General features: G+C 39.8%; 1 protein-coding gene across 1 annotated transcript; it reads right to left on the bottom strand.

Annotated features, from left to right (window-relative positions):
• Nucleotides 1–1,891: 1,891 nt before the first annotated feature.
• On the bottom strand, nt 1,892–25,193 carry emc2 (ER membrane protein complex subunit 2). The gene is made up of 11 exons (XM_082552140.1): nt 25,105–25,193; nt 24,183–24,296; nt 20,906–20,970; nt 19,879–19,964; nt 18,204–18,261; nt 12,510–12,595; nt 12,181–12,240; nt 9,056–9,137; nt 8,812–8,922; nt 6,987–7,091; nt 1,892–2,419 (listed from the first exon to the last, which is right to left on the bottom strand). The coding sequence occupies exons 1-11, from the start codon at nt 25,142–25,144 to the stop codon at nt 2,333–2,335; spliced, it is 894 nt and encodes a 297-aa protein (XP_082408266.1). The 5' UTR covers nt 25,145–25,193; the 3' UTR covers nt 1,892–2,332.
• Between the last annotated feature and the right edge of the window lie 816 nt (nt 25,194–26,009).

Raw genomic sequence — 26,009 nt, 5'->3', positions numbered from 1 at the left:
TTAATGGTTTACCAGCAAGCATCTTGCCTTTGCCCAAGCACTTGATGATCACAAAATAAAAAAACGTGTCCAGTAATAAAAGTAATATTACTTGAGAAATAACCTAATTCAATCTTTGTCATTCAGTGCAAGTGTTAATTGTAAATCACTGTCATCACCCCAGCTTTTGATGAATAGGCTGATCAGGCACAGTTCTTATCCAGTCCTCATAAGCTCCTCATCCTCAGGCTCATCCTTTTTCAGCTAACCTGACCATTGTAGAGCAGCCAAGGACAAGCAAACCCTTTCCAAGGGCTAATCTCCCAGAGAATCCAGGATTATGAGCAGCACTAACAGTGAATTCACTATACACACCAGGCTGAGCCAGCAGCTTAGAGGGATTAGAAGGTTCTCTCCTCAAGCTTTAGGATCAGGTATGCACTAAAGTCATGCTCCTAGACTCTAGACCACAGGGAGAAAACACTGATGAGCAGGTGCTTCTGTAGAAGTGATGCTAAGATTTAGTCTGACTTAATACAAGCACAGGCCAAGATTCTGTTTTCCTTGACTCTACAAGGATATGTTTGGACCGCACAGCTGAACACAAGGAAAAGATTTATCAGATTCAAGACTGTTAAATGGTGTGTAACACAGTTTTTCTTCCTCTATAAATCAAGGTTGCAGACAGGCTAAAAATAACATTACATACAGGTTAAGGTTAGTGCATGACATTCACAGCCTCTTTCCAATGTATGTCACTCACTGCTGTATTGCAAAGGCTTTACCCAAATTCTTCATCTAGACTACAGATGGCACTGTTGCCTCAGTGTGGCTAGACCTAAAGACCTGTATCTCATAATGATAATAATGACTTCAAACACACTGATTGACAACCTTTATTCAGCTTTTATAAGTTCATAAATGACCTTCTGAAGTACTGAAATATTTACATGGGTGCATGGGAGCATTAAACATAACACCCCCCCCCCCAAAAAAAAAAAAAAACCCCACACACACACACACACACACACACACACACACACACACACACACACAGAGCTTCAAATCAAATTACTCCAATTGTGCAACTACAAGAGTTCAATTTAGCCTCAGTGCTTTTCCTGTAAAAAAGAATTCATGTCCGCATTTTCTCAAATGTCCCTTGGTTTTTACCGATTCCATCAGATTGGTGAGAAAAATCAAATGCAGACACGTTCATCCACTGACCAAGGTCAGAGTATTAAAAACTTGAGAAAATGGCTTTCCACACTCCCATCTCTGGGCTAGTTACTCTCTCAGCTTAAACGCTGTCCAAAAAAAGACCATAAACTCGACACTCAAGTTTTCCATCCGCTGAAGAGTGAAATTATGAGACAATTGCCTTGACTTAATAAACAAAAGAAATGGAAGTAACAGCTGACCCCGCACGGGTGAGCAACAACTTGAGGTGCACATTTGGATGGGATTCACATTCAACCATCACAGAACTGAGTGAACTGAGTGAACTGAGTGAACGGCAGAAGTAACAAAACTTACCAGAACTAAGATGTTTTTTCTTCCCTTCCTCTTATGAATGCACTCTCTTTATGAACAGTTTGTTTTTTGTTTTTAACAAGATGCCACATGTTAATGACAGAGTTAATCGCAAGTGTATTAAAGCTGTTTCAAATGCTGTTCAGAGGGGTAACTGAGAAGCAGTGGAATATGTCATACCTCTGATCCTGCTGCTGCCTTAATGACAGATGCCCTTCTTAAATCGTCCAGGACAATTATTGCAGGTGCAAATTTGCCAACAAACAGAAATCCAAAAACAACCTACGTATCCTGCTCTTAAACTGACACAGATGGGTAGAAAATTTATACTCAACTTCTATGAAAACACGTTAAAAGATTTAACAAAAATCAAATAAAATAGGGGGGGGAACAGTTGGTTTATTAAATTAGTTTTTTTTTTTTTCATTTACAGATAGAATGGAAACAGACAGTAGCAGACATCAGTGCAGACATGGGATCTCTTAAAAATAACATTTACTGTACAGCTTGTTTTTCTCCTGGTTACAGTCATATCATTAATGCAAATGTAGTAATTAGTGATATTAGCTGAACTTAAAAGAACCTAGAAATGGGAGGGTTAGTACAGTCCAGGAGACACTTTGTATGTTTGTTAGTCATTTTGAAATATGTGGATTTAACTCCCAGGCAGGTGGCAAAATCAATGTGTTTGAGCATAACAAATGTCCTCTTACAGAACCGAACCTGATTAAAAAATAATAATTTCTACAACCACTCTGGTCACATTGCAAGGCTACTTGAGCTGCCATGTTGCTCCAAGGACCGATGTACACAAGGGCGTCTAGGACATTGTGATCTGCATCGACTCCAGCATCTCCTCCACCGTCTTCATGGAGCATTTGTTCTCCTTGGTCCCACGACCAGCCAACTGCAAGTCAGAGAACAAAGGTGAGTGGCAGAGACAGAGTAAGGGCGGAGAGAAGGGGGAATAAGAGGACATCAACTCATTAGATCTCTCTGCCAACTAACGTAATGGAGAGCCAAACACACTTAAACACAGCTTCACAGAATCAGAGATAACCTCATCCACCCAGTAGCATGCTTCAACAACTAACCAAAAACATCCTTTTCCCCATTTAGAATGGAGAAGCATAGAAGCAGAAATAATCAGAGACGCAACAGTGGTCATTAAATAGAATTGGTAAATGGGTCATGCAAAGTAAAATAATACCTCCAATCAGGATTTTTCCTCAACTGTTGCGTAAGTGCCATTTTCATTTTGAGTGCGCTCCGAGACAGGATGCCCACATTAGTCCTCTTCCATGGCCTCTAGTATAGAAGTATGTAACACCCTACTCTAATTTCTGCACTGTGTCCACAGGGTTTTGCAGGAAGTGCTGCAAATTATAATCCGCAGACATGTATCAGATTACTCATGCAAACACACAGAAGCACACACTTTTTCTACCCAATTTAACTTTGCCATGGATAAGGCACCCCCTCAAAAAATACCACTACGGAAGGCGACTTCCTTAACCATCGGCAAGGAACCAGGGGCCCAAAATGAGTCAGTTCAATTAACTTTACCTATACAGGCATAGATTTAATTTTGTCTGTAACCATGTCTAAAGAAAGACATACATGGCAAATGATATCAGCTGATAAAAGTTATGTGCCCTGCTCATTTTCACTTAATTGTAGTTACTGTATGTTATGACAATTCTGTATAGTAAACTACAACATATATGCAGTGAATAAATCCAGAGTAAACAGTTCTAAGGCTCTATATTCATGTAGTCAGCAGGTTGAGGTCATGCAAAATGTAAAAGCATAATAATAGAGTCAAAATCAGATTAACAAAATGCTAATAATCAGCCAATCAAATTTGGCATGTTAGCATGCCAACACATGCTGAAGAACTGCAGTTCCTGAAGGGCCCACTTAACGCCATCCCTAAAAGTGAGTCTTGTTTCCAGTAATGAAATTAACATGTTTAGAGGTGGTCTCAGTCTCATAACAATTATAAGATGGTTAATTTCATATTTTCATAGCTAATCCATTGGGTAATAGCACAAAGCCACTTTTACTGACAGTTGAGCTGACACATGCAGCTGTAATCAGTCTGAGCAGTTTAAAAACAAAGTTAGAGAGGTAAGCCTGAGATGGTGTGGATATGTACAGAGGAGGAACAAAGAACAGTGAATATGGTGCTGCCATGCAGGAGGAAAAAAGGAAGACCACAGAGGAGGTTCATGGATGTAGTGAAGAAAGGCATGAAGAGGGCTGGTGTGACCAAAAAAAAATGATGCTTGGGATGTTTGAGGAATAACACCGCTAAGCAGATTATTTAAAATTCTACATATACCATAAAGCACTGATTTATTGCTGTGACATATTTAGTCACTCAACGTTTGGTCCTTCTCAAGCCTTTACAAACAGGAAATAAATGTAGGCTTAACCTAGTCCATACTGTATTTCCATGGTAAAAGCTTTTTCCTTCTCCTTTTGCCAAACTCCAACTTAGAGAGGGCAGTTGGCTAAGGTGTACAATTGGGTGTGTAATTTCCAAGGGTGACTCATTCTTCTAGATTTAGGGTGTGTGTGTGTGTGTGTGTGTGTTTGTGTGGTGGGGTAGCTATAATGATCTGTGCATTTCATTGCTTTGCTGTCTAATGCGCCATTACTCTGAGCCCAGTAGTCAATTATCTCCTCGGCCTGAGGTGAGACCACCACATTAACTCCTGCTCTGCTCTACAAGTAGGAGCAGACTAGACAGCTCCACATCTATTTAGAGCATCTGATAATGGAGTCATGACGCAGTGTGAGCCTCTGTCCGTGACAGAAGAGCTAATCAGAGAATTTGTTTAGAGAGTTAGGAAAAGAGGCCAGGCTATGTAGTACTACTTTCACCCCTGATGGAACAACAACCCACACATCTCCAGGTCTCCTGCACATCCAACTTCACCACAGTAATTACTTTTTTTTCTTTTCTCTTTTGAAATGCAACCCTGTCAGTCATGACCCCTCACCAATGTCTGCTCCCTCGTACACTCACCTGCCCACAGTTTCCTCACACAAAGGTATGACAATCACCAGGTACCGGAGCCTAATAAAAGTGGACGACTGACAAGGGCGACGCTTTAAAGGAGCAATCAATCAGCCAGCACAAGCGCACAGCAGCCAGCAGCTGTCTGATGGAGGGCATCTCAAGAGTCATTTTACCCGAGGTGAGATCGAAGAACTAAAAGAGGCAACCTCACACCTTGTCATTTAACTCATCTCACACAACAAAGGGAAGAAGGGGGAAAAAAAGAAGCACACGTGACACATGGTGGCAGCCAGGTATGCATACCCGTAATGTGGTCGCACGCTCACAGCTGAATTGAAATCCACACAACTCCACTAAGCAACTAAACAAATACTAGGAGGTTGCAGAGCAGGGCAGAAGCAGAGGGCTGCGATGAATCTCACATCATGCTCCCTGGAGGATAAAGGTGTGACTGACTGAGGTGTTTCATTATCGTCAGCACAGGGTCAAAATCACACATAATCTAGCTTTTACACACTTGTCCAATGGCCTTTAAGAGTAGCTACTACTTTAGCCTGCTATTACAACTTGGCCCAGAGTATTTTCATCTTGGCCATTATTTTTTCAAGCACATTAAATCCCTGGGAAAAAATATAAATTGTTGCAGAACTGGTCAATTCAGAAAAAAATACACCAAAGATTTTTTTCTTCCTATAAAACTAATGAGAATAAAAACTTTATACAGTTAGGCACTATGAAAGTGTATCATGTATCAATCAATTTCTTTCATTAGTTATATTACAGATGTGTTTTCTGTCTCTGATTAAAGCCTTTAACACACTCCCTGTTATGCTACTGTGTAACAACATTTAAAAACTTTCTGGTAAAGCCCAATAAGATGCTATTTTTCTTAGGAATGAGAAGTTCCAAGAATATACAGTTTCACTATTTTAACCAAAAAAACCATCAGGGCTGTTTTCTTATTTTAAGTCTTAGATATATGAAAAAAATGCTATCAGTGTGGGATATTCATCTTTTCCCCTGCTAAGATCAAAGCTTTTCTAAGACAGGATAAGGTCAGTAGGCACAAAAATCAAAGTGAAAAGTAGTATGCACTTGACTTCAGTGAAGACATTCTGCATTGACTAAGCCAGCTCAACATTTTTTAAATTTATCAAGACATTCTGCAAATATAAAAGTGCTAATCTAAACCAAATAAGCTGTACCACTTCAACGACAGCTCTGCTATTTTTATTTTATTTCTATTCTTTTTTCACTCAAATCAAAGGAGCAAGTGACAGCTTAGAGCCGTTTTGTGACACTTCTGCAAAAAAGTTCACCATCATGTTACATGCACACTTTTTCCAACAGAACTGTCAGACTGAGGGCTCAACATGTGAAACGTGCCTATAAGGCAAGTAGAGTCAAATGTGGTGAGACAAGGTCTTTAGAGGCTCAGCAGGAAGCCTCACTCAGCTTCTGTAGGACCCACAGAAGCTGAGTGAGGAACCACTTATTACATTACAATCGTTTGGTGCCCAAATAAGCAACACATCTGGCAAGTATGGCAAATAATCTTTATGCTTTCGTACTTTGGTTGCCAGGACGACACTGTAAACCATTTTAGTGATACCATCTGACAAACTCCTTACTTTTGCCCCTTCCTTGCTAAAGCAGCAAATACATGCATGCATGTCCACATCCATCCTTTATTAACCTTATTTATGGCTTCCTTTTTATCTTTCTCTCTCTCCCAAATTTTGCTCTCTACAGTAATAGGGCAAAGCAAATACTTAATGGAAGACCGCCTCACAGGGAAGACTGAATCTGTTTGTAAAATATTAAAACAGCAGCTAGTTAAACACTGGAACTGAAGAAATCAGACAACATACGTAAACGGTTTTTGGAACTGCTATGAACCTCCTACATTTTTCCTCAAATCCAGCTACGGGTCACTATATCCCACTTTGAGAAAGACTGAAGTAGACTACTCTCACGCTATAGTTTAGTGTTGTCCTCTGAGAATCAGCTTGTGGCTCTGCAAGAAGCTCATCTGTGAAGCCAGTTTGCAGGATAAAGTCTTAGCAGACGCTGTGGCCTTAAGTCAACACATTAACAGTAAATGTACCCAGACACAGTAAAAGACGTCAGGGCTGTTATTACAGCCATGCAAGTCAAAGGCATCCTACAGGACTGCTGTGCATTTAAGGGTCAATACTGGGTAGGGAATACTTTTCACATTCTATGCAAATAAGGGGGATTTTAGGATCTCTGAATATTGTGTGCAAGTACTCCATGAAAGCTGCAACATAGCAGAAAATTCTGATCGGTGGTTTTCAGTGTCTGGTAGAGTGAAGATTGATGTGGGGGAAAAATGTTTTTCAGCAGGAAAGAGACACCAAAGAAAGAAAAATTAAAAGCTAGGTGCACTCACATCACATTAGATTAAAGTCTATTTGTAACTCACCTTATAGGCTCTATTTATTTGAGTGGCAGCCCAAGCAGCATACTTCATGTTGTCCTTCTTCACCTTGGCACTAACTTTAGGACTGGCAGCGATGTGACTTGCAGACTAGAAGGAAAAAAACAAGATGGAAGGAAGATGCAAAGGAGAGAACAGGGGAAGGGGTGTTCTTATATCAAAACTTGGTGAAACAGCAATAAAAGCGTAATGGAGATGAATGTGCAACCACTCTTACCATCTACCACTCCACTAGTCATTGTGGCAGAATGAAGAGAAAAAACAGACCTTGGCCTGATGACACAGGGGAAATCATTTACGGAGAGGAAAAAGTGAGCATTTTAATGCTTCATACGTAAATTGTCACTTAACAGGGCCTAATTTCTCCAACACCATTGATTCCCGCCGATGAAAGGACCTTGTATGTTTTGAAAAAAGCCTGACGTGAAATGAAAGGAGCGCCATGTGAATCACGGTCTCTGCCTGCCCCGACAGCTCCCCTCCGAACCACAAATCCCATGTCTTTCCCATGTTCCTGCCATCATCTCCACGCAGCAAACCCCAGAGGGCTTACCCTGCCTGCACTTCAAAGCCCAACCTACCAGTGTGCTGAAACTTTAGCTACGCACCAATCAACCTGGCCCTATTTTTTTTTCTGTAAAATGGTTTGGCTTCTGTATTTTTTTAGTAAGCTTTTTTTTTTATTTCTATTTTTTTTAGCTCAAGAGAAACCTCAATTTAGATGATGTCAACACAGACAGGCTATCCCTGAATAACTGTGTGCACAACTGTGGAGGGGAATCCCCAAGTGAGTGGTGTAAGTTACCAGTCCACAACCAGTCTGTGGTCAGTGCTACCAGGTCTTGTGCCACACTGACTCAGATGGTGTAAGATGGTGAAAGTTTTCCCTTATGTTGAACTTGCACCTGTCACTGTTTGGACCATCGAGGCTAGCTAACAATGTGCAAAACACATTAAGACAGTTCTTTAACTACTACAATAATAAATAACCACCTGAAGTATCCTTTAAAGACCCAAGGGTCTTTGGACGATATATTAAAAAAAATAATAATAATAATCATGAAAAAAGAAACCTGCTCTCTCGCCAGTCAGACTTGAGAATTAGCAGGACTAAATGTCTTGGATCTGACCTTCACTGCTCCTCTTCTAGACCTGTGATGTTTCAGAGGGTGTGGGTTGCTGTGAGGTGTTTGGACTAAATGAAGAATCCCAGTCCAGAAAACAGGAAAATACCAGGGCTCGCTGCGTAAAGAGCTGCTTCCACTTTCTGCCTATTGCTCCCTGCATTGCTTTGTTTGTGTTTTTATGTCAGATCTCCCTTACGTATGATGCACTGGCACTAGCACACAATATCCTGTTTAAACAAATATGTAGATGAATGGGCTATCTGGCCAATATTCCAATTAAACTAGAACCTGATTGTATAATTTGCCAGTGCAGTCACAAAATACTGGCAACAGCTGTGCTGCTCTCTTCCTTATGCTTTTCTCCTTTTTAGCCCATAACTACTTTATTTATTCAAGTCATAAACATGAAAAAGTCTCACCAAGGGGGTATTATTACTAAAATAAAGGGCTCCAGAGGGGCAGGCTTTTCCAGTGCTGGAGTTCACCGTCTGAGTCAGCAGCGAGCTGACCCGTCTGAGAGCTCTCCCCAAAAACATACACACACACACACATACAGATAGAGAAAGTACAGTCTTGACACACTGTGGCCAGCCTCAACCTTGAAAAACCACAGCGTTACAAAAAAAGGCTCAACCACTGTTGTATTTCTTTCCCACTTTCTCTTCATTCAAAGCAGCACTCACCATGTACAGACCAAACAATGCCCTCATGTTTCGGTTATTCAGCCTCAGCGCCTGGGCAAAATACTTCCTGGACAGCTCCAGGTTTTCCAGCCCCCCCTGAGTGTACTTCACCTGTGTGAGGAGGCATTAAACACAAGCAACAAGCTGTGTTAAAGGGCAGCTTAAGCAATGACAACATGACATCTGAATAAACAACATATGACCAGCTCTGTATTTGGTGACAGACATCCAGGTGGTTACCTACCTCAGCGTACTGCTCACAGTACAAGTGATTGTGAGGATTGATCATCATCAGCTCCTCCAGGCAAAATGCAGCTTTTCCATAGCTGTGGAAGCGACAAAGAAAACAGTAAGCTTGATACAGCTGTGGATGTGTCATCCTTAAGGTTGTTCAACTGTGAAGCACAACGGGTACGCTCAGTAAATTCACAGGTCTGAGATGAGACTGCACAGGGTACACGTCATTTCACAGGTGACAGACTTATAATATATAAAGGCCCACCAGATGAGAGGTTTATTCAGACGCTTACAATAAAGGGTATTTGGTCTAGACAGCTTGCTAAGGTAAAAGCCTATCTAGTGTGGTGATTCTTTCTCCACTGGGGACACTGTGTCCATCTGTGTGTTTTTCCTGTCTTTAATGTGTAGTTAACTACCTTCCTGAGGTCAGCACTACAGTAAGAGCTGGCACACTGTGCCTATACTCAGATGAGATCACTTCTCAGCAGCAGACTGCTGAGCTGTTGACCTCACACTAATCTGCTGCCACTCCACTTCTAATACACAGTTTCCCCCCCCTCACAGGACCAGGCCAAGACAAGCTAAGATACAGTATATCATTGGACACAAAGCCATAAAACGTCTGCACACCTAACCAAATGCAAGCTAGCACATAGGCACATAGCCGAGACAGAGAGCAGACCTATCAACAGAAAATGGGCAAAGTTTTGTAGTCAAGCCTTAATATCTTAAGGAATTCTGTATTTTTATTTGCCTTTCAAGATTTTACATATAACTTAAACTTTATCAAAGAATAAGCTGAAAAACAAAAATCTTGCTTGTGTGAACAGGCTTTTACCCTGTTAAAGACTTCTCAAATTTCTCACTTCATAAAAAAAAAAGCAAAATGCAAAGACGCATTTTGCTTTTTTTATTGCTTTTGTGAGAAATGAAATGATCCGACTGATGCTTGAAATAACATGAAAAACTTATCAGTATACCTGAAGTCTGCCATGGTAACTAGCTGAAAAATTAAGAGCATAGGAGCTAAAGAAAGGTGGGGACACAGAAAGGAGAAGAAAAAAAAAACAGTGCAAAAGGGGCTGAGTAGAAAGGGAGATCAGAGGGCTTGGGAGGTTGGGGGCTGCTTACAATTACTACTTCCTCTCTATAAAGACTTTCAGATGTGCTCGTGCAATAGCTGTGGCCTACACCAGTGCCTGCTCCATCAGTCTTGTACTGGAGCCAAATTTGTACCTCTTCTACTCTTCAACGAAAGCTTCTAACCCAATGTGCTCTTTATGGCAGCTTCTAAGCTCCCTCTACACCACAGTGCTTGAGCGAGGGTAGTGTCACCATCATGTGTGAGACTCTGTATTTATTTCTTTTGGAGGTTAGTAAAACCATCAGCAGTGGCGTACCCCCCATTTTAATACCACATTCTGACTATGCATTGGACAAAATTGGATTCAAAGTATGCTTGAAAAAATTATTACTATTTATCCTGCAATTTTGGATGACCAGTCCAATTTGGTTGAACAGGCTCATAACTTGGGTCAGAATGAGAGCCAGCAGCAGATTCCAACAGTGGCTATGAGCAATACTTGCAACAGACAAAATAATCTCCTGTCTAAACATCAGCGGCATACGGATTGTTTTAACAGTGTCAGCTCAGAGGCTATTAATTACATTCTTAATCTGTTAATGCTGTCTACTACAACCCTAACAGCAGCAAGGCAGAGACAGACTGCTTTGTTTATTTTAAGCTTCCAGGGTGTTGTGCAGTGAGAGGAGGAGAGTTTATTTCTCTTGCTTTGCTTCTCCATCAACTTCTGTTTTCTCTAGTGGCAGGGGGGCGGCTAAAGTGCCACCACCTTCTCCTGGGAATTTCACAGCAAGTGTCCTCTCCCTCTGCCTCCTGATCTATCCCTGTGGAAAAGAGTGGTGATAATGCCTCACTATCCGGAAGAGGAGGAGGAGGGGAAACAGGGAGTTTGTAACCCAAAATAAAGAAGACAAAGAAAAGAAATTGACACGCCTGTAGATAGAGGGCTGTGGGAGTGAATGGTGTGATATTAGAAGTGTTGGGATAAGCTTGGAGATAATCCGCTCACCCTAGGATTTCCTCTGGCTACTACAGCAATAAAGCCTCCCAGACAAAGCATGAAATATCCAATAAGTAGCCTTCTCACCGTGCTACACATTCCTGCTGCTGCTGCCTTCCTACCAGAGCAACAACAGTCAAGTCCCTCTCTCTCTCTCTCTCTCTCTCTCACACACACACACACACGCATATATATATATATTTTTTAAAAAAAATGTTGTTAAACTACAGACACCGCTTGACTAACTTCTGAGCCCCAGACAATTAAGGAAGGATGAACAGTGACACAAACAAAATTATTTTTGTCTTACAGTGCTCTTGTCTGTCTGGCAGTTCTCCCTGGCAACTGAGATATCAGGCTGGGGAGTCTTTCTGCTCTCATATGTAGGAGTGGGTGGGGGCTTAAGCCTGAAATCCTATTAAACCAGTCTTATATGGCAAACTCAGCCAGGGTTCTATTCAGACCCCTGGCTGAGTTTGGCATCTCAACGCCTTCCATTGTGGCCATCCAACGGCCCTTTGGAGATCAAGCCATCAGAATGATGTGAAGTCCTGACACAAGCAACCTAAACATGAAGCAGCTGTACCAAGTCACTTTTTGTCTGATAACCTTGACACGACAACTCACACTTAAACAACAATTAAATACCAAATTTTTGCTACACAAGATGTCTAGATCAATCCATGTGCATTTGTTAATAAACTATGATGAACATGGTGATGCTGTTCCCTGTGTTAACTGTTACAAAATCACATATTGGAGAATCCTTTATCTAAAAGAAAAGGGTTTGTTTATGCTCCAACTGTATAAAACAATGCATCAGTTTGATCATAATGACCATAGCAAATGTTTGACTTGAATAGTGTTTGGATTTGGGTATTGTAACTGCAAAGGTGGGTCCCAATATAACCACAAAGAATGCAAGCTTTTTAAAGCTGTACATAGAACAGGCAGATGAAAAAGTATATATACAAGGAAATTTGGCTCTGCTTTCAGGGAAGTGAATACTACAATAGTTTTGGTTAAAATATAAAAATGCATTTACTCATGTTCGTTGATGTAGAGCTCTGACAGCTCATGCCATGCTTCCTGGTCTCCAACAAACCTGTAAACAAATACTGACATTAAATTCTCTTCCTCCAGAGGAGTAAAACAATAAATGAAACTAACATATTAAAGAAAAAAAATATTAGGATTAAGCAACCACTGTGTATTATAATAACAATGACAGTCTTGCAGCTGACAGCATTTGTTGGCATTTTATGCTCAAATCATGCCAGCACTCTTGAAAGCAGGTTCGTTTTTAATTAAAATAAAAATCTGGGGAGATGAAGAGAAGGGGTGGCTGATCCCCCCCTTGTAACAAACACTCACTGCTCCAAATACTCATTGAGCTCCCGGATGGCTTCAGTGCTCTTCCCCTGGGCCTTCAGTATGGAGATCTTGCGCTTCCTTGCTGCCTATAGAGCAGAGTGTAAACAGGATTAGGAACTCAGCTTCTCAAGTGGTTGAGAGGGTAAAGAGCATGAGGGAGTGTAAGAGTTGTGAGTCTAAGTGTTTCACTTTTCAGTTTACCACAAGCTTTCTTAAAGTTCCATTATGACAATGAATCATTTTCTATAAGAAAAAACTGCACTTTCTTTCCAAAGTAACAGCCACAGAGTCAAAAAGACAAGACTCTGTCAAGTTAACTTTGTTAAGTTTATTCATATTATTACTGCGGGACTTTAATCATAATTGGAGATAGTTAGCGACCATGTCCAACGGGATACGGACACACATTATGAGTCAATGTTTGGAAGTTGGAATGAGCTCAGTGGCTGAGATAAAGTGGTGAGTCATCCCCTAACCAAGTGGGGAAAATGGCACACTCCTCCAAACCCCAACGCCTGTCTTCCTGCCGGCACAGCACGCATCTAGCGCTGCACCAGCCTGACTTACATCAGCTGAAAATTGCTTTCCGCTTCATTTTGATGTTGAATTGACCTTAAGGTGGATTAGATTCTCATCAATCTGAATTAGAAAGTATTGCCCTGACTTTTCCAAATGTTAGACTCCCCCCAGACCACCTCCTTCTTCTCTTTTGATAGTAAGTGAAAACCTTAACAGGGGCTGCTGCTCCATTAGGAGTGCACTGCCCTGCCACAGCTTATTTTATTTATGGACTGGCACTTGATTGAGTGGGGCTTCCTCTCATAACCAAAGCCATTGAGGGCTGTGTATGAGTCATGTCTAGGGGCTGTAAATCTGGGTCTCCTCTGACAATGCCATCGTAAGAAATCCACTTATCCATCAAGCTGGGACAAAGACCTGCTGACACACAGCAGCTTTAACCGAAAAAAATAAATAAAAGGAGCGCTGTGCAACAAGACATCATCGTCATAAAGGAAAGAATATTTTAACATAAGCAGAAGGCAGGCAAGTTGAGAGAAAATTAACATTTCATGAATTTATCAACCAGCAGTGAACCGTGAATGGCTAATTATTTCCTTTTAATACCTTCTTCTTTAATAAGCCTGGATGATCTGGACTGCGCATCTTTGAGCTGCAACTTATTGTTCAAGAAGCTAACAAGACAGATGAAGAATAGTGTCCTGAAATTCTTCAAAGGAGAGAGATGTGCTCACTACATCTGGTCAGCACTTTCCCAATAAAATCTGAGAAGAGATAAGAAGGCTGGGCCTCTTCTCTCGAGTTGGAGTGACACGCTTTGTATCCATACAGCAACATTGTACATCACAATTCTATTGCCTACCTGTATTCAGACTATTAAAACAAAGAGGGCGCCAATTTAATCTGCAGTCTATCATGAAATTAGAATTTATACTCACTTCAAATTAAAGACACAAATAAGATCTTTCCTCAACACACACCCACTTCTCTCTGTCCTCCCCCCCCCCCCCTTTTTTTTTTTTTCTTGGATAAAGAACATCTTTGGGCTCAAAACAACATATGGAACTTGTTGCTCTGAAATGTCATAGCACTTTATTAAACATAAAGTAACTCCAACCTACTCCTCCCTGTTCTTTTCTAGCTACTGATCCAGAAAAAAAACAAAAACCTGGCATTTGACTATCTGATCCCTCTGTTGTTATGACTTTTTTTTTTTTAATTAATGCTCTGAGGACACTCAAAAAGTACAGACTAGCATATTTGTGTCAACACTGCACCATGAGTTGACCTACAGCATTCGTTCCCTATGATGAGACATGAACACACAACACAGGTGGCACACTTGACATGTGTGAAACAGGTTAAAAATGTATTTTATGCATTTATTTATTTATTTTTTCCCCACAGGTATGTTTGCACCCATACACAGCAGATTGTTTAAGTTACAATCGAATCCTTTTTTAAAGTCTGAAAGTCAAACGCTTCCAAGAGTTTTCAGAGTATACTTCACATTTATGTGGTCAATAAACATTGACGTGAGGCTTTAAACTTCACATTGCTTTTCCCGCACAAATAAACTCTTGTCTAGCAATGAATCTCTAATTGCATATGATTGTGGGTCAACCTCAGAAGTCGTCTGTGTGACCTCAGCGGCTTATTTAAGAAATACTAGCTTTTTATATTGAACAATTAGGGTGAAATGAGAGCGTTGGAATTTAATATTAACGTAATCACTAAGTCCACTCATTTTTAAACAAATCCTAAACTAGCACATCCTTTTTTGCAAATGCTGTTTGCACCACATAATCTAAAATACTCACAGGAAGAAATAAAAAGGTGGAAAAATCGCATTTATGCACGCAGACAAGAATTTTGCCAGCTCATTGCTGTAGGTATTGGAACATAGCAAGCAATGGAAGGGCTAAGAGTTTGAAACATTTTTTGGACAGCGCCATGGCAAAAAAAAAAAAACCTTGAGCAATTTTTGTTGATTCAACAATTTTGGTTAATGGGTACCACATCTATTCCACAGCCTGTAATTACAACAGCTCAGTTTCCAATCTGTGCTTCGCATGCTGGGATGCCTCGCAAGTCTTCCTTGTGGTCGCCAATTTTCCGCCATTTCTCAGGCCCATCCCCTGCCCGAATCCTAAGAGCATGTTGGAGAACATGTAGGGAGGAGGCAGCCCTCACAATAAGACAGGTGACCTAAGTGATGTCATTGAATCGTCGCTCCACCCTGCATCACTACACCCATTGAGGACAAGGATTTTGGGAAAAAGGTTTAAGGTTAACATCTCAGAGACAGAGGACATATTTGTCTGTTTTGTTCCACTCCCAGTCCCAGGTTTGAATGTCAGCCTACGCTTGAAAGGGTGGCAGTCTCTAGCACGCAGAGACCAGGAAACAGACCATTCCCTTTCAGAGTATGTCCCTGCAATCTACATTAGATCTGTGCCATGTCTGGGAGGTGTCCTGGGACTCACTGAAATTACAACTCACATTATCAGAACAGTGGATATATTTAAACAATTCACTACAGATCATTCTAATAACCAAACATAAGTTGGCTGAGTGCCAATCACTGTACGTGACAATGACAGCGTTGGAAGAAAATCACAGAATTTGCAACTTGAATCTCATTTTCGTTAGCGTGTCAGAATATTCACTGCAATCACCAGAGTCTTATTTCCTTGTTTGAAACGGACCGACAGAGTCATTCAGGAGAGCAGGCTATGACAAAAATGTCAATGACACTTTTGTGCTACCAAATATTGGTAGGCATCATGACTGAAAAATTTAATCACTGTTGGTAACCCATCTTTAAAATGTTTGCTCTGTGCTTTAGTTGCAGCCATGCTTGCAATTGCTGGATCCAGAGCAGGTCTGGTTCCGGATTGGTTCAATAACTGCACTCATTAAGCTCAGACACTAATCTAATAACCTCTCATTAAACTTTTTATCTTTCTTACTGCTCAATCAAGCAACAGCTGTGTATCTGTTTCATTGTTTTCAGAACAACCCATAGACAGTATAACACTACCATAACATCATCCATTGGTTTATAAAGTCCTGTTCTGAAGCCTTGTGATAAGTTTTTTTTTTTTGCCATCTTGGTTGCAAAAGACCAGATGTATTGAAAAGGAGGAGGGATTGTCTAATGACCTGTGATTGACAACTCATTAGCCAGTAAACATGCAGCTTCATACCACAGATAATCCTTCAATTGAAACATAGTATGACCAAGATTTACTCAGCAATAAAATGTTTACAGATGTCACGTGACAAAAAAAAAACCCCAAAACAAAATAAAACAAAAAACATTTTTCCCAAAGACTTGACTTGGACTTGAATTCTCTTTCCTCAACCACAGCTATCACCATATGGTGGCATTCAGATAGAATGCAGGATTTTAGGCACTTCACTATATCCATATTTTACATTATGTATGGCAAAACTATTATCAATCCAACAATAAACCTTATATGACTCCTGCTGAGTGTCTTATTTTCAGGGTAGTTTTCGGGTTTTAAAATAAATTGTCACTACCTCTTGAAAAAGTTGCATTTTTTTATTTTTATTTCTAACAACCAACAAATCATCACAGTGAGAGGAAAAACTGAATTTCAAGTTCTTGTTATTTCTAGCCTTAATGAAAGCTAAAACATTTTGAATTTGACGTTTGATCTGATGCTTAATTTGTATTCGTTAAAATACCATTGAACTAGTAGCTGTTATGACACACAGTCACGGTCAGTCACTGAACACTGAAAGACAACACACTGCTCCATAATCAATCATGCTAGCTAGTGTTTCTGATATGCATGATGTCATCTGGTAGGAAGGAGGTGCCAGCTAACAATTTCCAGGAAAAGAATGTTAAACCAATTGCAACAGAAGTATAATTTCTCTTTTGTTTTGTCATGTTTACAGCTCTACACAGCTGACTGGTGTAAAAAGTTCTCAGCAGCTGGCAGAATCCACCATGTTTACCTTGGTAAGCCTTACAGTAGTTACAGAACTGTTATGCAAGATTTAAAGGAAGATGTAATGCTAAAGTTATTTTTTCTGTAGCTTTTCTGTCAATGTTATGTAGTCTGAATCCAGCATAAGGGTGGATAAATAAAAATGTATATTTATAATTGTAATGGAAATCAAAATTATATTTATACTAACCAGCAAAAATGATTTACAATCTCAGTGTAAAACAGCGACAAATAATTATAAAGTGAGTGCGAGACAGACAGAGACTGATGGGAGGCAGCAGCTCTTGCAAGATAAAGATAGGGAGGCTATTTCTCCATGACACACGGAGAACAAGCTTATTCCTGTTTAAAGCACAAAGCTGATGTTGTGAAATGAAATCCAAAGTACCTATGATGTGTCTCTAGCACACTGCCTGCTGAAAGAAAATATCTAATGCATCTGAAGGAATCCATATGGCACCATGGCACAGGACTTTTTGCACATCTTTTTTTTTTTTTTTTTTTTTGGGGGGGGGGGGGGGGGGGAGGCTACAGCCAAAATAAACAAGCTGCTTTCTTCTGAAAACCCTTTAAAAGATTTATTTTCTTGCTTGGCCACATGTCCTTATGGAAACAATTACCAGCAGGTACATTGTGTTTAAGGTATGTGGGTTTGGCAGAACACTGGCTAGACAAGTTTCTGCAAGTTATTTTACAGTGATGGATAGTAAATTGAAAAGAAAAGATGGCAAGGAGTGGGCTTCAGAGAATTACTTCAGACTTGTTTGTATTACCAGCTTAACATCCAGCAGCACTTTGCACCTGAAGCCAGTAGAGAGCAAAGGTGAAGGGAAGGGAGCTTATCCCTGTTCAGTTGGGGTGGAGGTCTAAAAGGCCCAGTAAATCATCATCTTCAAAGACCGGAGCTATATTTACGCTTTACTTCCACCAAACATGTCCGCCACTGACTAAGACTATGAATCACCCCCCCAGCCACCCAGCCCCCTCCCTTAAACACTTTTTAGTTGTGTGGGTGATAGGCTGATCAGCAGTGTGGTTGAGGCCAGAGGCCAACTGGAGTTTAACTTGGCTACTCCCTTGCTAACACCGAATTGCCTCGACAGATTTAAAGCCCTCCAAAAAGCTGAAACCACAAAGTGAAGCAAAGTAGAGCGCTAAGCAGGGGACTTTTCTTTTTTTCTTTCCTTACCGTATTGGTGGGGTCGTCTTGGAGAATGGCATCATAGTGCTTGTTGGCCTCATCGTACCTTCAGCATGGGAAAGTGGGGGGAAGAAAAAACATTTTATTAAAAATTAAACCAATCCCTATTCCCAGTCAAGTAAAATTAGATGGTTTGGAAAAAAAAAGAGTTCAAAACAATTAAGTTTCTGTACACATTATGGCAGGTTTCTAGGATTACAATGAGGCTGTACAGAAATCAGTATTAATCTATAGAAAGAAAAACCTTCATTTAAGTTTAGGTTATTGGTCATACGGTGGCTTATATAATTTCACAATGGCTCATGACATCAATACAAATAAAACTCCCTGTTTTTCAGATTGTATTTTCATTTGATTGTGTAGAGTTGTTTTCACCTTTAAACAAAATTAAAATGCTGCCTTTACATCTGTCTGTGTCTGCAACAGTCTTTTTCTCTCTGGGCCCACATATTACCACAAAACATGCATATGAACCTGATAGCCTGCTGCATCCCAAAGAGTGTGCTTCAGACTGTTGGACAGGGCCAACAAGAACAAATACATGAGCTATAAATAATGGATACATGGTTACAAATAAATAAAAATCTTGCAATCGGATGCATGTGCTCCTCACTTATGATGTGAAACCAGGCGCCAAAGAATGTTTTTTTGCTTGTAAGGAGTAATCTGCAGCACTGATGTTTTAGCAAACAACAGCATGGTTCCTTGATCACAAATGGTTAATCCCGCAACAGACAGAAGCACCTCTGGTTCCCATTAGCAATGAGCAGCCCTACTTCCAGCACTGATGCTTCCCTCACATTCACTTTATTACTCAGCCACACTTTGGGAGACTTCAGATGGCACCAGGCAACCACTCACAAGCCACTTTGATTTGCTTTATTTATTTAAGGACCAAGCATGTGTGTGTATGTGTGGGCAAGCATATGCATGTGTGGAGGGGAAGGCCCTTACTGTTTGAAGCTGCGTCATTGAAGTGTAGCTCTGTCTGCTGCCAATTAGATCCCAGTGTGGAGTTTATTTAATCTGACAGTGCTGAAGCAATCACTCTCAATTATCACATAAACTCTGACATAACCGATAAACCAGCAATGGTAATCGGGGTGGGGAATGTGAGTGAGGTAGTAAACAGATTGAATTACCCTGACTTCAGATCAGTACAAACTAAAATACCCCCTTGTTTATCTTCCTTCCTCAGACTCCTTGTTCTGATTGTGGTGGCATTTCAATATTTACATAGCCAAGACGCTCTTAAAGCACTGAGATCAAAACAGGGAAGGCAAAGAGAAAAAAAAAAAAGAGGCGAATAAGAAGTAACAAAATAAGGAAACAACAGCAGAATAGAAACCAGAGAGTGCTGAGAGACCCCCAGAATAACAGTGGGATCTAACCACTTCCTTCCCGGGAATCCTTACCTCAGTCTAAAGGGCCACAGGACTACCCAGCACTGAACCTTTCCCCACTCCATTCCCTTCTTTCTCCAAAAGGAATGCTGGGTGATCCAACATAAACACACATTACCCCACACACTGTACTTACATATACCCAGACCATTGTACCACTTAGGATCTGCTAACATTTTCTTGTCCCCAAGCCTCTCAAAGTACCATACATAACAGTAAGGCCGTGCTTTTTTCTGCCTGCCCTCTCTCCCAATGCTTACCTTTCCAAAGCTTCCAGCCTCATGCCCGTTAATCGCTTCACTCTGTGGCTATCTGGAAACTGCTTCCTCAGTTCCTGTAGACAGGTCTGCAAGGATGTGGGCAGAAGGGAGACCAATTATAGATGGCAGTATTTAAACTTTATGTTACGCTGACTCTCACGCAAATACCAAAGCTTCTTTGATACAAACGGTCTGTCTTGGGACTTAACTGAACAACCAACAATACAGACATTCTCCCATAAGGCAAACTTCACTGTCTTAAATGAACTGTTATTTCTCTGTTACACATTGGGACAGCCACATCACTATATTTAAAAAAAGAAAAATATATTTTTTAAAAGTGCAGATTCTCCTACTTCCACCTTTTCTTCCTCTTCTACACAAAGTTTGAATTTGTGAAAGAGAAGACAATAGTAACAATAGCATTCAGCATTATCATGAATGAGATGGAAAAGTCTGCAGTGTGACCTGGATCGTATCTGCTATCCATCAGCTTAAGTCTAGTCCTTCTGCTTTTTTTTTTCTGGCAGAAGTGCTGAGAGGATAGCCAACAGACAACTAATTCTAATGATTGAGTTCGAGCCTTCTCTGTACTCGGTGAGTCACTCATTTAGCCAAAGGGAGCTGTCACATCCATACTGATTGGAGATGAACTACTTGAATTACTGTCCCCCCCACCCCTTCTAGTTTTGCATGCAGATTTGACCATTTTCATATTTCTGAACCTAAACTCTGAATAATTACGTGACACTACGTGACAAATAAATCCTAAAGAGAAAAAAAAAGGTGGAACTTTGTTAGAGATGCCAAGTTCAGTGAACACTTGAAGCGTGCATCTCCATGTATTTGTTACATCCACTAACTCCAGTTCTTATTAAACTGTTTTTCCAAAGTACAGACAAAGTAAAGACCACTTGGCCAAATAAAAATCAGATTTTCACATTTGGCAGCGCAGGTGCTGCAAAGTAGTAATGGTTGTGAGAGAGTGAAGCTTTTGGGTGTGTGAGGAAGTGCGACGAAAACTTACCAGAGCCAAGTCATCCCGACTGCAGTCCAGGGCTGCAATCATCACCTGCTCATAAATAATCCATACTGGGCAGAAAACACACAGACAAAGAAGAAAGTGTTGACGCCCTTTCCATTCCACTGTCTGTCATAACATCTAAAACTTGATATATTAAACTATACACTTGACATAGAGACTTAAGAGTCTGTCCCCAACAACTGCATGGGATGTTTTTTCCCCACTTTCCACAATGAGAACCAAGAGTTTATTATTATTACTATTATTAAAAGAACTGTTCTGTTTCATTTAATACATCATGGAACATTTATTATTTTCCTTTTGACATACACTGACTATTACTTAAAAACATCCATGCTGTATTACTAACATCCATAAACACCCTTCTGAAAAATTTTACAGGCATACTATTGATTTGCTAGCAGTGAACTGGTCATAAAATGTATTCAATTTCAGTAGTTTTACTTTTACATTTAAGGAAGATTCTTAGAGCAGGAACACACATGTACATTCAAATTATAAAACTTTTTTATAACAACTGGATTCAACTGGTTTCAGTTAATTCAATTTCAGTCAATTTTCAGAGTGTCAAAAAATGTCACTGATTTAATGTGAGATTTTGAATTTAATTTTTGTAAGTAAGTAAGTGGGGAATGGATTATTACTTAAACAGCTTTTTTACTTTGAGCATAAAAAAGTACTTTGTACTAAATGTTACCTATGTTTATACTATACTGCATGGTTTATAACTATCACACAGACACACAACACTCCAGTGAGTAGAGTGACAACTTGGGGTTCAGTATCTAGCTCAAGGACACTTCAACATGTGGAATTGACATCTGGACGGGAACTGAACTATAGATTTCCAAGTAGTGAAAAAAGCTTATATGGGGGTCAAGTGGGAATTTTCTCAGATTTTACTATGTTAGATGGAATGATCCTAAAAATAACTTTGACTGTACAACAAATATAAATAAATATATTTATTTAAAACTATGTTTTTATTAGTCCTAACAATCATTTTAAATGCATATTAGATGCAGAAGCTTTGCAGATCACTTTGAAAGCATTTACACAACCATAAACACAGGTGGAACATCTTAATATGGTTTTGTGTGAATTCATTTTTGTGTGCCGGGTGGTCCTTAAGTTAGACTGTTTGAAAGTTACACTCAACCCCATAATTTGCTTTCCTCATTATGTTGAAATGGTGCCTATGGCTCAAGAGGTAGAGCAGGTCATCTACTAATCATAAGGTTAGTGATTCAATCCCTAGCCGCTCAAATCTGTATTCCAAAAGCATCCTCGGGTAGAATATTGAACTCCAATTTAACAGAGTGTGAATCTGTGTGAACGCTAGATAGAAAACACATAGGCATAGAAAAAGCATTTGTGAATGGGGAAATGAGACATAAAACATTTTGAGTGCTTAAGTAAAGTAGAAAAACACTACATAAGAACCAGTCTGTTTACAGTTTCCAAATAAATTCTACTTTAATAATACAATACAAAGTGTTAGTATGGATATAATTATCTCTTGAGGCATCAGGGGAAAAAAACAACAGTCACAATTTGGGCGGTTTAGTAAGGGTGCAGCTATATTCTGAAGAAAAAATCCTGCAAATATTACTAATATTCTTAAAAACAGTGCTGACGCATTGTGAAACTAAAGTAGTTAAACTAACAATTCTGTAGATTCCATGCTGAGATGTTTCGCTCAGGGTTGTATGACTGTTATAACACAGACTGTAGTTTTTGTGCCAAAGCAAGTTTGATCTGCTAAATGTGGTCGGGTTAACAACATATTGTGACTGTTTTCATTACAAATACAAAGATTGTACATATCAGTTTCTAAAGAAATAAGATATAAAATTATTTTGATAAGTGGGTGACATTTATATAACTATACCGCTAATTCTTAAACAATCCAAACATTGCAACACTTTTCAACACCAATAAAATTATTAATGGAAATTTACATAGGTGTTATAGGTGGTTATATGACAACACTTTCTGCATTTTCTTCCATGTTATATTTATTTGCTTGTGAAGCAAGTCATGCTAAGCCTCACCAACATAACACGCACTAACCCTTTAACATGTTTAACTCTGTGGTGAGCTTTAAAAATATGAAATGTTTATTGACAATTTTTCTTTAAGTCAACTGTGACATTACAACATTCTATAACACATAACAGAGTGCCTGCACAAGTCGACTAATGGAAATCAGCGCAACATGTTAAGCCAGCAGCTTTGATAAATAAACTAGACATGTTCAGCCAAATGAAATACACCCAGCCTCCACCCAAAAGGTTTTATGCCAAAACAAACAAATGCCCTTAGTTTTTCTTCACTTTAATGATTCCAACTCATGTTTTGATAATTGCCATCTCATTTCACAGCCAATTTAGGAGTTGGTTTCAATAAAAGCATAGCATGTCAAGTGTGCGTCCGATTCTTTTAAGGGGTTTGTAAATCATTATGATTTGAGGAAAAGGGAGAGTTTTACGAAGTAGTGCAGCAGGGCAGCTAAAACAATAAATAAAATCTGCAGGAATAACAATATGGTGTGCACTGTGAAAGGTAACTGAATACACTCCTTATTCTTTTTTTCTTTACACTATTAAACTGTGTAGGGCTGTATTCCTGCTCACTGTATTTCTGGAAAATAATCATGTTTTAGTGTTTTTCCTGACAATCTACCAATTTAATTTCTGTATCGACGTTTACTCATCAAACCAAAGACATTAAAATATGAACTGGTTTCTGTTCACCCTTTTTCATTTTAAGCATTATCCCCTGTCCAGACTTGTATTCTCAGAACTGTCTTTGCTTATCTGCATGATCCACATCACAGTAAGCTCAAGATCATGTCCAGAAATTAAAAAGTCCACAACGTTTTGATTCTCTCTAAGAACAAGAAAATTATTACTGACAAATTTTACTGAGGGTTATTAAGTAGTTTTAGTCACTACAAAGTCTAAATCCTAAACTATTGCCTAAATACTGCAGTTTTGAAGGTCGCCACTAGTGAAAAGGAACAAACAACTCACTGTTTTATTACAAGTATAAAGTTTTTCCTGTTGTTTTGAATTTGTCATACAAAGACAAAATTTTCTCTGCTTTTATGTTTTGTTACCTGTTTTAATACTACCAAATAATATAATATAATCAGTATTCTTAAGTCTATCACTCCACCTAACCATACACACAAAAAACATGTCTATAATGACATAAGATGACAATCTTCAGATTTATTCAGCCTTGACACACTTACTGTCATCTCCCAGTTTAGATGCATGTTCACTGATGAGTTCTTCACCAACATCCACAATCTGTTCACTGTTTCTGTAGTTATCTTCTCGCCATTTCCGCAGCTTATCTCTCATCTCTTTGGACAGAGACAATGAAAAATAAGGACAACTGCAAAATGAGAAAATTAACAGATTGCAACACAATTCACTATTTCAAGACCTTCACTTCTGTAGCACTCTACCACACGATTGTCAAGTGTGAGCGGCATACAGCTTTTCTAAATCACACTTTATTACCTATAAATGCACTCAAACCTGTCCGGCATTTGAACCGGTGTGGCTGAAGAGATTTACGATATTAGGACCATTACACACACCAAACTTCATATACTATGCATGTATTTAGCTCAACAGATTTGACAGCATGACACGAAAATGTTCGAGCAACTAGGAGACGTTATGAATGCACACAAGTGCAGGCGGAGAAAAGGCAGCATCAACATTAGTACGGTACTGCGTTACTGTCGCCGTGTTCCAGCTCTTTTACAGGACCCGACACCTGCGTAGTCTGTGGTGGCTACCGTTAGCCGCTGCATTAGGCCAACCCGGGCTAAAATGATAACAAGCCCTGTGTCTTTTCTTCAAAGAGACAAACGTCGGTTTCCACTGCACACTCCCGGTGCTTTCACGCCATCATTACGCTGAAGCTAGGGACAATGAAGCGGTTACTGACTACTGCGAACATAAAACTGACTGGGTAGCACACTTTGCTAACTATGTTTAGCTAACCACTTTAAAGGGTAGCTTGAGAGCTCGTATATTAAGTCTGGAACAGCGACGACTCCACGTCATGTCAGTGCGCAAGATAACGCCAGAAGCTTTCAAAAAGTAAGAACACGTGCCTGTGTGACACTTGAAGAGTAGCTATTTTATATTTTATCTTACCTTCCCATCCTACATCGTACATTTCTGCTACCGACGCCATCTTTTCCTTTGTGATAACGTACGCCGTGCTTACGTCATGGACATGCCTGCTGCGATTATGCATTATTATTATTAAGTCCAAGTCTTTCATAACGCTTGAGATGTGCTATAATTCATCCAAACAGCTTACGTATTTTTTATTCATACAATAAAAAATCCTTAGTGTTTTTGTCTAGACTTAGCCTTAGCGTAAATTAGGTCCCTCTCTTGCATTGCAGTATTCAGCAATACATCCCAAAATAAATAGCAGGTACAGAAGGCATTTACAATCCAGATGATGGCGTTTTCGCGCTCCATTGCCGTTTTTATGTTTCCCTTTTAAGTATCGGGTAGGATAATCGGCATCTCGGTTTCCTCTGAAAATATGAAATGTGCTTTCCAAGCAAATCTACCGTTTTATTCTGATTTCCCTCAGGAGCCTCTGTGAATCTCATCCCCTCGCTGTGGATGCTTGCTCGCACACTTCTCTCTTACCACATTACACACTTGTTGATGTGGACTCAGCACAAACTTGCTTACAGAGACATTTCAGAGATTTGATGTCATATCCAGTGCTGCTCACTGACCATAGCCTAGTGCTATGCATACTTTGCCGATGCTCTAACGGTGAGAGGGCAACATGATTATTTGTCCATGACTTCTTCTTTTTTGTAGGACACTGATATGATTAAAAAAAAAAAACAGTCTGGCTTCACCAGTATAGGGCAACAATGAAATGTCATCATGCCTGTCAGAGACACAATTAATAACATTGTATGTACAGTTTAAATTACACTCAGCTCTGACTATTTGTGCACTTGTAATTTTCAAGTCTGCATATGGCAGTCAGTTGATATGTGGTTGGGTTTTTGCTGGAGTACAGAATA

Source organism: Aulonocara stuartgranti, assembly GCF_965226115.1.
Source record: "Aulonocara stuartgranti genome assembly, chromosome: 11".
In the NCBI taxonomy this organism is placed as follows: Eukaryota; Metazoa; Chordata; class Actinopteri; order Cichliformes; family Cichlidae; genus Aulonocara; species Aulonocara stuartgranti.
Note: the sequence above shows the minus strand (reverse complement) of the source record. Positions and strands in the feature narration are given on the sequence as shown.

What these genes read in the sequence shown, in the direction of transcription:
- emc2 (XM_082552140.1), bottom strand. Translation starts at nt 25,144, where the DNA reads ATGGCGTCGGTAGCAGAAATGTACGATGTAGGATGGGAAG. An exon ending in GTCGGGATGACTTGGCTCTG is followed by an intron (nt 19,965 to 20,905) that starts GTAAGTTTTCGT and finishes ACATCCTTGCAG; the next exon opens with ACCTGTCTACAGGAACTGAG. An exon ending in AGGCTGGAAGCTTTGGAAAG is followed by an intron (nt 18,262 to 19,878) that starts GTAAGCATTGGG and finishes CCCATGCTGAAG; the next exon opens with GTACGATGAGGCCAACAAGC.